Raw genomic sequence first — 12341 nt, 5'->3', positions numbered from 1 at the left:
AAAAACAGAATCTAAAAAAAATATGAAACAACTTCAAATGAAAAGTTGTTAAGAGTACCTTGCATCCATTTGTTACAATTTAAAAAAAAAAAAAGACTCAAAAAAAACATGAAAAGTTGTTAAGAGTACCTTTTCAAAAAATAAATTTTTTTAAAGGAGAAAGAAAATACATATTAAAATATGAAGATAATTTTTAAACAAAAAATTTCTTTTATATAGTTGCATCAAAAGAAAATAAATTATTTTTAATAAAAAAAAGTGATTCTATTACGATAAACAAATACAAAATAGATTTCATTTTTTTTTATATAAGTTCTCTAAATTATTAAATATTAAAATAATTTTTTATAGTCAGTAACAAACGGACCCTAACTATCAAGGATGTATTTTTTGATTGGATTCTTTCTAGACATAAAGAGACCCTAACCAACAAGGAACTACTTTTTGATCGAAATTTCTGATAGATTGTGCTAGTCTATCCGCTAATTTGTCTGTTGTTATATATAAAATTTCATTAAAGCCTATTTGAATAACATGTGAGATCCTTGCGGCCAATCTTCATATTGGAAAATTCTTGAATGGTCACGGGACCATCAAATTGCCATTTGGTCACACTCACAAAAAAGAGAAAAGTAAGAAAATTTAATAATTAAATAATGAATGGTTTTTAATTAATTATATGATATGCAATTTTATGAGTGTATGACCAAATCATGGGTCTAAATCTTTAGGTCCACACAAGAATTGCTCCTACATATTACCATGACATTTTTTCCATGGCCCGCATAGTTAACACGAAAAACAACATATGTGATAATGTTTTAGTTTTTATTTTTATTTTATTATAAGCGTGATAATACGATTTTTTTTATTTATTTTTTTGTGGTAATTTAATTTTTATTATTATTACTATAAGCACGATGATATAATATGAGATTAATTTAACAAACTAGTATTTTTATTTTATTATAAGCGTGATAATACGATTTTTTTTATTTATTTTTTTGTGGTAATTTAATTTTTATTATTATTACTATAAGCACGATGATATAATATGAGATTAATTTAACAAACTAGTTAACAAAGATAGAGAGAATATGACACATAACTATGATTTTTGTTTTAGTTAACATGACACATAACTAAGATAGAGAGAATTAAGTTAACAAAATTTATTCCGAAGAATATGAGATTAATTTATAAAAGTGATAATTTTTTTTTACACTTAAGTGATCCAATTCCCAAATTAATTAACTTTTGAAAACTTTGAAACTTTTGTCAAAAAAAAAAAAAAAAAAAAAAAAATTTGGAAACTGGAGTATATTTTAGTAGGGAAGGGGTGAAAATAGATCTCAGACAAAATTTCCTTCGCCTGTAGTTCGTATTCCCCGCGAAGCAGCTTTTAGACGATTCCTTTGCAGAAGCACTTCGCTGGTAGTAGGTAGGGTTCTTTCTTTCCTAATTTTCACTTATTCCAAGGTATTTATAACGCATATCTTTATTTAATTTTAATTTTAGTAGTAATAAAATAGCATAATCTTTTTAGTGTTCTTTTCTAAATTCTGACTTAAAATTCAAATCTCATTACGATTGCACACAACCTGTTTGGCAAAATTCCCAACCCATTCTTAACGTTTGTTATCACTCTTGCCCTAATTTTCAGTGTTGCACTGTTAGGTTAAGAGACATGAACCCGCTAACACTGGTGAAGCGCATTCAACAAATCAATTCAAGAGAAGCTGCACTTAACATAAGCGAAGACGCTTCATGGCACACTAAGTATAAAGATTCTGCTTATGTTTTCGTCGGTGGTATTCCCTTCGATTTCACCGAGGGTGACGTGATCGCTGTTTTCGCTCAGTATGTCTTCTTTTCATGCATTTGATGATTAAGATTAGCTTTGATACACCGTCGATGTAAAACTTTGTGTGTGATTGATTGATAGTATCTTTATGGTGTTGGTGTATATTAATTAAAATTTTATTATTAATTAATTTGTGTTTTGAAGATGACAAGTTTTTTGGTTTTGGTGATATCCAGGTATGGGGAGGTTGTTGATATTAATCTTGTAAGAGACAAAGGTACTGGAAAATCAAAGGGTTTTGCGTTCCTAGCATATGAAGATCAAAGAAGCACTAATCTTGCTGTTGGTTCGTCTCTCTGTCCTGTAATTCTAAACTATATTTTTGATTATGTATGTTATCGCTGGATGTATCGAAATGACAAAAACATACCCTAATGTATCTTTTGTAAGTAATTGTATGGATCAACTGGATGTATCGAAATGACAAAAACATACCCTAATGTATCTTTTGTAAGTAATTGTATGGATCAATTTGCTAACAGAAGACACATTCGAGGACCGAATTGACTATTGAATGATGTGTTCATGTATGTTTTTGTAGTTTTGATACATTCAAGGATTATTGTGACAACATGACACACATTTAAGGGCATAAAAAACTATTTACTCTTTGATTATCTGTTTTTTTCAGGAATTTATTACTGAATTGCTTTGTAATGTTTGGTTTTGTGTGTCACAGATAATCTGAATGGAGCTCAGGTTTCAGGTAGGATTATTAGGGTGGATCATGTTGATAAATATAAGAAGATGGAGGAGGAAGATGAAGAGGAAGCAAAGCAGAAAAGGGAGGCCCGTGGTGTTTGTCGGGCTTTCCAAAGAGGGGAGTGTACTCGTGGAGCTGGCTGCAAATTTTCTCATGATGAGCAAGTAAGCATTTATTTATAACTATGCCACAAAGTATTTTGAATTATCATTGATTTTAATTGTTTATTGATAGTTATATATGCTAGTTCTACTACTCCGAACATTGAAGTTTGACTTTTTGTTAGACATAGTTGAAGTGTTCATATGCAATGCCTTTTGGCTTATTTGATTGAGGCGCTTTTGTTTGATTGTGGGAGTGAAACTTTGTACAAGTTGTACACAAGTTTTTCTTAGGCTGTCGATCTATCCTTGTTATCATTAATAATTCAGCATTTTAGCTAATAAGTGTATTATTTCTAGTTAGATGCTACACGCCTACAGCCTTAATGACTGGCTTGCTTTCTCAGACATTTGTTTCTGTTTGGTAGGCTTGCTGTCAGGTTTCTCTTTCAATGTATACATGTTTTACCTGTTTTAATGAATTTCTTCGTACACATACACATATAATTCTTGGACACATATACAGTTATTTCACCTAATAGCTTTTCATATAATGCAAAATTAACCAATTTGACTGTAGAATCATGTGATATTACTTTCATGATTAGGCATACCAAATGTTAGATAATTTAGACATCTGTAGTTATATAACCTTATAGTGGATATTATTTATATTTTAAGGTAAATGATAACTAGGGCCTAGACCATAGTAGTCAATAGCGGCCGCACGGAGCGTGGCTGCGACGAACCGTTACGCTAATCGTCATAGCGGTGCGGAATGAGATAGAGGCCACTTCAGCTGCTATAGCGGCGTAGCGGATAGCGGCTGCTTCAGCCGCTATTTGATTATAGTTGAAAATTTCCAAATTGACCCTATTTTTAAAACATTTTGGTGTTTTGTTTTATGAATGTCTCATGAGATTTGAGTGTTATATTTAATTTTATATTAAATATAGTTTTTTTTTTTAGAAATATGTAAGTTTGTTTATACTTAACACCATTATTCATGTAATTTGTTCAAAAAATAATCAAATATCGGTGACCACTATTTGTCATAGCGCTATACGTTATCCCGCTATCCCACCTTGTAGTCGGCTGCTACGCACCGCTATCCGAGATTGAGTACTATGGCCTAGACACTAGTAGAGGATCTGGAATTATAAATTTGAAAGTTTGTATTGAGAAGTGGAGCATTTATGTTTCCTATAAAGAAGAACTTTTCAATAAAGATTTTCAATTTCTTGATTGCCACTGATTAGCAAAAATATATTTCAATTTTCAAGTATCACGCCATACATTAAAGTAAAAGTAGTGCAATGAAGTACTGATTAGCCTTTTTTTTTTATTTATATGAAATTCTGTAGAGTTGACTGTAATTTTTTTAATTTAATTTAATGGTTGGATTGATAAAATGACAATTAGGTAAAGTTATCAATTTTGACAAGTATGCTAAGACTGGTGTCAACAGTTCTTAAGTCATATATAGTTCATCTTGAAAGAATGAAACCTAGGCAAGCGGGGAATAAAAAATGACTTCCAAATTCATCTTGAAAGAAATGAATATATTCCAGAGGAAAACATGGCCTAAATACAGTAACTTGCTTCCCTTACCGACTGACCTAAATAGACCCTTGTAAACTCACGAGTAGGATTATAAACAAGTCCAATTCATGTATTACCAGCATAGCTGTGATTTTGGGACAAATGTTTCAGGTTTGATGCGACGATCGACGTAGAAAAATAATATTCCTGGAAAGGGGTGAATAGGGTTATGGGGTGCGATATCAGAAAGTTGGTTAACAAGAGGAAGAATTTTATGTGAAGGGGATTGATAGCTATCAGCTATTCCTATTGTGAAAAGCTGCTGCTTTGTGATTTTCCGTATTGGGTGATAGCTATCAGAAAGTTGTGAAAAGCTGCTTCTCTGTTTTTCCTTATACTTCTCACCCTCCAAAGCCCTCCCCTGCCCTAGAAACTCCTAAACAAAGCCTAAGGGCAGGGCACAATAATGACATAAATCTTACACTTCTCGGAATATGTTCTTAGGGAGTTCGGCTGCTTTACTACTCTTTCATCGAACATGCTGAGTTAGATTTGGAAGCTTGTTGTTTGTAGTAGGACTGATATATGTGTCTCCCAAGTTATAACTCACAACGAAAATAGAAATTTATACAGCGATTAAGCTTGAGTTTATAATTGTACTGGATAATTGTAGACATGCCTTCTAAGTTCTTATTACTTGAAATCTGAATTTATTCGTCTTCATCACCCTGCTGCTGCTGTGTAATTCTTTGATGCTTCTTTATCTTCCCAGTTTTTTTTTTATTTATTTAATTTTATTTTTTTTTATCTTTTTTGCATTGTTTATACTCAGTTTTGCTTTGCTTATGGTTGAAGTTTCAAAGTTGTTTATGTTATAAAATTTGCTGTTGGAATAGACCCTTCTTCTGCTTAGTTGCCAGATCATTTGTCCTGCTACCTTATTGTATGTTTTCAGTTCTTCACTGACTCTGTCATTCTTTTGTAGAGAGCTGCAAATACTGGTTGGGGTGATAACGGGATTGCAAAAGGGGATAATGACAAATATGATGGTCCCAATAAAGAAAGAAGGTATGGCAACAACAAACCAGATCGTATTCCAGAAACTAGAGATAGAGATTCACGTTCCAGAGCCCGTGAAAATGAGATGGAATTAGACAACCCATCCAAGAGAAATGATAGAAGAGAGGAAAAGATGTTGCGAAGGCAAGATGGCGATAGTAAATTTGTGGGAAGAGAAAATACCAGTAGAAGAGAAGAAAAGAGACCAAGAGACTATCAAGATGATGAATTTGAACAATTGCCAAGAGAAGATCGGCAAAGGAGAGAAGAAATGAGATCAAGGAATGGTTATGATGATAGGGAACCTGAGCCAAGAGATCATAAAAGGGAAGACAGGAGGTCAATAAAGCAAGATGATGTCGAGTTTGAACCTAAGTCAAGAGATTCTGATCATAGAGAAGATAAAAGACCAAGTAGGCGGGATGTTGATGATTTTGGAAGCAAGTCAAGAGTTTCTGATCTTAGAGAAGATAAAAGGCCAAGTAGGCGGGATGTTGATGATTTTGGAAGCAAGTCAAGAGAAACACACGGTAGCAGGGAAGAGAGGAGATCAAGAAAACACACTGACGATGAATCTATGCCGAGGTCAAGAGAAGATCATGATAGGAAGCAAGACAACAGATCATATCAAAAAGACACTGATCGATCTGAATCCAAAGGAAGAAATGATTCTGACCAAAGAGAAGAAAAGAGGTCCAGAAGGTAATGGCAATTGAGATCTGGGTTTATCATGGACAAGAATGGGTATTGGAGTAAGTCCAATGACATTTGATAACCTAAAATGTTGCGTGTTCGTTATACTACTTCCGTAGTCATTTTGTTATATGATTTACTTGTACTGTTGTGAGTAATTGTCCTTTTGGAGTGGTGAGTTTGATCAATATTGTTTGGCTCCATTGTGTCAACAACCAATGCTAATGCTTCATGCATTCAATATATATGGAGCATATGGTTGTGTAAACTTTTTTCGCCAAAAAATTAAATGTTTATAAACAAAAGTTAAGACCTATTAACATTGATAATCACTTTATTGCTCTTAGTCCCTCCTAACTCGTATTCCTTGCTCTGTCTCTGACTAGACCTTCCGCTTGTCAAGTTAAAACTTGAGCTCAAATTCTAAATTCAACTTGAGTTGAATCATACATAATTTGAGTTTAACTCATTAACTTAACAATCTCAATTTTACGTCTAATCTTGTCTTATTTAGTTCAGGGATTGTGTTCAATAGATTAATTGTGAAATTGAGTCAAACGAATTTTGAGTTAGTTTCATTCATTGTCAGCATTGTATAAAAATGTGGTTCTAAAAAGACACATTTTGGCTTGAAGAAGAGACTCTGCTCACCTAAATAGTCACAAACACACCCCATTCTGCTTAGGTAGCGTTGTCTTTTATTTTGAAATCATGTATCAAAGGTTTTACCTTCACTTGAAATTGATTAAGTTACCACATTTTATGTAAAGATTTATCAGGTTATTTTGTAGTTAATCTTCGATAGGTAAAATGTTGGTATTGAAATTTCAACTTCATTAGTTCTGCTGTTAATAAACAATATTATATAAACCTTCCAAAGAAAAGCAGTACTGAAATTAAAAAAATAGGCACATGTGCTTGCTTGAATAAATTTGCTATACACAAATATGCTACTAATTCAACATGTATTCTTTCAACAGTTTTTTAGGCAGAATGGAATAGTCTTGCATAAGCTATAGTATATAAAATGACATCCCTCAACAAAACAATAAAACATATAGAATGTCTTCTTCATCCATTGATTCCAAGAGAGGGAAACTCCACCTATGTAGCAAAAGAGACAGTTTATCAGTTGCTTCCTGTAATATCATCAATAAGTTTTCCAACAGAAATTAAAGAAGATCCACCATCAACAACAGCATTCCTAGACATCTCTTTGATCTCTTGAACCTTCTTGTGCACAATGCTATCTCTATCCATCAAATCCTTCAACCCTTTCTCAATCTCCCCGGCCACTACAACATCACTACCCCTTCTATAGTCCACTCTCAGTCCCAAACCTACACCCCATTCCTTCACCAACCTAAAAGCATTAAGCTGTTGTTCTGCATAGATAGGCCATGTCAATATTGGTACACCAAACCACATACTTTCCAAAATAGAATTCCATCCACAATGTGAAACAAATCCACCAATAGCCTTATGTCCCAAAACCTCAACTTGTGGTGCCCATCCACATATCATTCCCTTACCTTCCATTTCCATCCATTCTAAAAACCCTTCTGGAAACACTTTTTTCTCTGCACTGTTAGACCACAAGAACCTAACTCCACTATGCTTAAGTCCTAATGCTATTTCTCTTATTTGAGATGGACCAAAGCTAGCTCCCATGCTTCCAAAACACAGAAAAACAACTGATTTATCTGGCTGCTCATCTAGCCATTTCAATATAAGATCATGCTGAGCTTGATCCAATTTAGGGTTAGGTTGACCTTTGAGATCTAACAAAGGACCAACAGCATAGATAGGAGGGATTTTCTCATCATGATCATATAATGCATCAATAGAAGATTGTTCCAAATCTGAAAAGGTATTAACAATAATCCCTTTGGTGTCTCTAAACCTCTCAGCTAGTTTATAATAAGCAACATATCCACCATCTTTATTAAAACAAGCATCAGGTAAAACATTAAAAGGAACTTGATTTGAGATACCAGGAATATTCAACAACTGATGATCACGGTCGGAATCATTGAAAACATCTTCGATTTGGCGGTTTTTAAGGGAAAGCATGAGACTTAAAAAACCAACATTTGATGTTAAAAACAAATAAGAAGGGATACCAAATTCATTTCCAACATCAATCATTGAAACACAAAAGAAATCTAGGACTAACCCAACAATTTTGTTTGATAAAATGGTTTTGATAGTTGCTTTGACATGAGGTATGAGACTCTCCAAAAAAGTCAAGATGTAAAATTCTGGAGATTTTAGTAGCTCTTGTGGAGGTGGTTCTACTTCAGGAAGATCAATGAGTTGAATTTGTGGTTGTGAGGATAAAACTGATTTGATATATGAATCTGCAAAGGGTGTGCCTGGAAACTTGATGCAGAAGACTGTGATGCAAAGATTTTTGTCATGGTTGGTTAGAAGTTTTGCAAATTCAAGAGCTGAAGCTAAGTGGCCAATTCCTGGTGCAGGAATGAAGATGAGTTCTGATTTCTTGTTTACATCACTCAGAGACATTTTCTTTGTTCTTTCTGTGTGGTGAGGGAGTGGTTACTTCGGCGAGGAGTACAAGGATGGAATTTAACTGTCATTATATAGGTGAAGCAGTGTGTTACTATAATTTTTACATGTTTAAAGTCGAGAAAATTACATTTTTAGTCGCTTAACTTAATTTCAAGTAATAATTTGGTTCTTTATCTTTTTTTCATTTCAATTATGTTTTTTTGGTTCATTTTATATGAATTTTCAAACTTCAAATCTAATATTCTTATGCAAACATAGATGAAAACCATAAATTTAAAGATTAAAAGATCAAAAGGAAAAAAATAATCCATAAATTAAAGCTTGAAAATTCATATGCAAATTGACTAAAAAGACAAAATTGAAATGAAAAAAAGATAAAAACCAAATTATTATCTAAAATTAAGTTAAAAACTAAAAATGCAATTTTATCTTTAAAATTATAGTAACATTATTATGTGTATATTTTGTTTCTCTCAACAAAAAAAAATGTGTATATTTTGTTAGTAATTTGATGCACCAAATTGTTAAGGGAAGACACATTTAAGAACCCAACTAACCAATAGAAAATACAGTTGAGGATCTCACTAAAGAAGCATACGTTCAAAAGGTATTTTTGTAATTTTGATTAAGGTACTATATATAATTTCATGACCACAAATCACAATCATTTACTCCTTTAATCAGTACCCTACCTTTTTGCTGGTATCCAATTATTTAGTCAGTAGTGGAGGGCGTGCAATTATTATGTTACAAGTCTTCTAATATGTTCTACACAAAATATCTTTTGTATGACGAAATCCAAAAGGTGTCATGTCTGTGTCATGGTGTAGGAAGTCAAAAGATTCTTTAATCAGTGTACGACAAATATATCTAGAGGAATATATTGAGAAAATTTAGAGTTGCGTACGACAAAAAAAGTAAAGGTTAAGAAGAAGAAATATATCTAGATCCTTCAAAAAAAGAAGAAATATATCTAGAGGTGACCTATTTGAAGAAGTTATTTTAGGGTAAACAAGTTATTAGTCTTTGTAAGCATATCAACATTGTTTTTAGTCAGGGGCGAATGGCTGTATAATCATGGGGTAGCATTGGCTACCCCAAAAGGAAAAAAAAAACTTGAATAATTAACATAGTTTAATATATAGTTACCCCATTAAATTATTTTTTAGCTACTCCAAACAATTTTGTTAGTTCAAAGAGAGATGATATTAAAATAATATTGATAATCTATTTGGTTTAGTGTCTATTATGGATAAATTTGACTTCTTAAAACTCCATACAACTCAACTTGTATAAATAACCATTGTTAGATTTTATTTTCTTTGTTGTCGTTTTATTAAATATAAGTAAAAATTATTGTGAATTTATTTTACTTGTTGATTAAGTTTAATAAATTAGTTTTTAAAATATATTTTATTTCTTCTTTATGTTTGGCCCCCTCGCAAAAATTGTGGTAGCTTCGCCGCTGTTTTTAGTCATAAAAAATTCTTCAAACAACGGTCTTTTAAATATTTTTTACCGGTATTTTTTGTCATTATTTTTAAGTCAATTCATGTGTGCCCTTCCGATTTTTGAAATATACCATTAATTTCATTTAGTAAAAAAAAATTAATGGTAAATAGTTCGACACTTTTTATATATAGCATGTGTTTGAAACTACGTTATTTGACCTTCTTTCTTCTCAAAACATAATGTGATTTTCATGTGATTTCGAAGCACATTGTAATCACGTTTGTGTTTAATTGTACATGGCAATCTGAAGACTTTTTTCGTTCCAAATGCAATCGTTACTTCATTCATCACTTACACGATTTCTTGTGCTTTTAAAACAAACTGTAATTGCAGCTTGTAGTGAGTAGTCACTAGCAGCTGAAGTGACCACTGTAGCAGCATAGCGATTCTAAGTACTACACATAACTCCATTGAGTTGCAGTTTCGAGTGCAGCTATAACACCGCCAATACCGGAACAAATTAAGAGGAGGACGAGGACTATAACAATTGAGTTCTAGTTGTTAAGAAAGTCAAAATGGTGATATGTAAGAGCTTGGAGATAGTGACTCCAGTTATGGAAACACTTTGATTTTAAGCATTGGAGACTAGAACTTATTTGCTTATAATTGAGTGTAAAAATTGGTAACAATTGTATAGTAATGAGTGTGGTATAAACTTCTTTAAATGCTACTTCCTATGACATAAACAAGGTATGATGTTACTGTATTTAACAAGATTGATTAGCCCGGTTTCACCCTCATAAACAAAGACTGTTCCAGAATAATTGCATTAATTAGCCCGGTTTCACCCTCATAAACAAAGACTGTTCCAGAATAATTGCATTAGAATGTTCACATAAGAAGCAGAGTTCATATTTCACCAAAAAAAAATAAACAGAGTCCATAAATTCAGACATAAAAAAAGTGAAACTAACTATTGGTTTCTAAGTGAACTAACTCGGGAACATATCCCTATGAAAGTGATTTTAATAATTCAAGCAACCAATTTATTGGAACAGACAGGAAGAAGTGTTGTGAACCAGACACAAACTTGATCTTCAAGTTACTTAATTGTCTATATCTCAAATATTTAGTGGGTAATGTTTTGTATGTAAGATGAAGTTCAATTCTAAAAAAATTCACTGAATCTTGTTTTGGACATTTTGCTTGCAAATTCTAGAATATGCTACATTTCATACTCATTGCATTAGGGTAATTTGAGTTTCTGAGAAAGGGGGAAATCCTGCAGCCACAGTCTAGTAAAAGGATACAGCAAGTTAACAAGAGTTTTAATCATAAAACAGTTTGGTGTCTATTTTAAAGTATTTGTAATGCAGGAAGGCTACGTTTTCAACTTATTTGCAATTTCAGCAATTAATTTACCCAGGTAAAAGTCCTGCTGAAGCTCTAGCTAAGTAGGTTGACAAGTTCCGTCTCCCGCCAAAGTTCCAGTGCCTTAGGCCAAGCCTCCTTTAACCTCATTCATCTCAAAAAGGCCACTACCAAAGGTGTATCCAGGGGGAACAAAAAGCATACCATGACGAGCTAACTAAGTTATAGCTGTGCATATGCAACCATGACATAAAGAAAGCGGAAACTAAACTAAAATCAAGTAGATAGAGGCTTTGTTTGGATAAACAACTTAATTGAGCGTCTATGCTAGCATAAACACTTATCATATAATTGCTTATGTGCATGTTATTTCTATAACAAATGATAATATATCAGAAAAAGTGTGTGGTTTGTGTTGATAAATGAATAAACTATCAATTTAGTTCCTATACTACTACTTGATTTTAACTTAATAGCTAACCTATATACATATAATAAATAGTCCCTAGAGTATATAAACTCTGTCAATTTAGTTCTCAAATATATACCTCAATAACATGAGTAAACCATCTGAGACCAAAACGGGGATTTGAGGCTCTATGAATAGGATGAGTTAAATAACAGGTTTCAAATATATTGAATTCAGCAGTTAATGATTGTAACTGCTCATTGTAACTTCATCTAACAAACACACTGCAGCAGGGTTCCCTTTCAATTGATGAATTCTGACACAGTGAACACATCAACCTGTGTATCTCATTGCACAGATTTACACCACTGTTATCTTTTCACAATAATAACAGTAATCAAACAAATAAACTAACATAATAATGAGCATTTCACAGGTTTCACATATGATAGTGAGATTTGTAGTGTCGTCTACTGTTGTCTCACGAAATGGCAACCTCGATAATCACCGGTTATATACGGTTTCAAAAGGTTGTGTGAAATTGTTATTGTACCTGTTTTTCCTACTAATTTGGTAGGATGTGTATTACTCTGAGTTGGTCTTTGATTTATGAAA

General features: G+C 32.7%; 2 protein-coding genes across 6 annotated transcripts; one reads left to right on the top strand and one right to left on the bottom strand.

The window, feature by feature from the left end:
- The first annotated feature begins 1354 nt into the window (after window positions 1–1354).
- On the top strand, window positions 1355–6308 carry LOC146923154 (uncharacterized). Of its 5 annotated transcripts, none has more exons than XM_085715871.1 (5): window positions 1355–1434; window positions 1678–1860; window positions 2041–2150; window positions 2544–2731; window positions 5196–6308. In XM_085715871.1, the coding sequence occupies exons 2-5, from the start codon at window positions 1688–1690 to the stop codon at window positions 5973–5975; spliced, it is 1251 nt and encodes a 416-aa protein (XP_085571997.1). In that variant the 5' UTR covers window positions 1355–1434; window positions 1678–1687; the 3' UTR covers window positions 5976–6308. The 5 variants fall into 5 exon arrangements, with proteins under 5 accessions (XP_085571997.1, XP_085571995.1, XP_085571996.1 ...); XM_085715869.1 differs by having other exon boundaries at window positions 1355–1441; XM_085715870.1 differs by having other exon boundaries at window positions 1355–1441; window positions 1664–1860.
- Window positions 6309–6880: 572 nt separating this feature from the next.
- Window positions 6881–8538, bottom strand: LOC146923153 (UDP-glycosyltransferase 71K2-like). Its single transcript, XM_085715866.1, has one exon. The coding sequence runs from the start codon at window positions 8486–8488 to the stop codon at window positions 7091–7093; it is 1398 nt and encodes a 465-aa protein (XP_085571992.1). The 5' UTR covers window positions 8489–8538; the 3' UTR covers window positions 6881–7090.
- Window positions 8539–12341: the final 3803 nt, after the last annotated feature.

This window comes from Medicago sativa, chromosome 5, assembly GCF_051527215.1.
Source record: "Medicago sativa cultivar Bolivia chromosome 5, Bolivia_mono, whole genome shotgun sequence".
NCBI lineage: Eukaryota > Viridiplantae > Streptophyta > Magnoliopsida > Fabales > Fabaceae > Medicago > Medicago sativa.
Note: the sequence above shows the minus strand (reverse complement) of the source record. Positions and strands in the feature narration are given on the sequence as shown.

Bases quoted from the DNA above. Each gene is read 5' to 3' on its own strand.
- LOC146923154 (XM_085715871.1), top strand. From the start codon at position 1,688: ATGAACCCGCTAACACTGGTGAAGCGCATTCAACAAATCAATTCAAGA. The intron at 1,861-2,040 runs GTATGTCTTCTT...GGTGATATCCAG, and splicing joins GTGATCGCTGTTTTCGCTCA to GTATGGGGAGGTTGTTGATA. The intron at 2,732-5,195 runs GTAAGCATTTAT...ATTCTTTTGTAG, and splicing joins AATTTTCTCATGATGAGCAA to AGAGCTGCAAATACTGGTTG.
- LOC146923153 (XM_085715866.1), bottom strand. From the start codon at position 8,488: ATGTCTCTGAGTGATGTAAACAAGAAATCAGAACTCATCTTCATTCCT.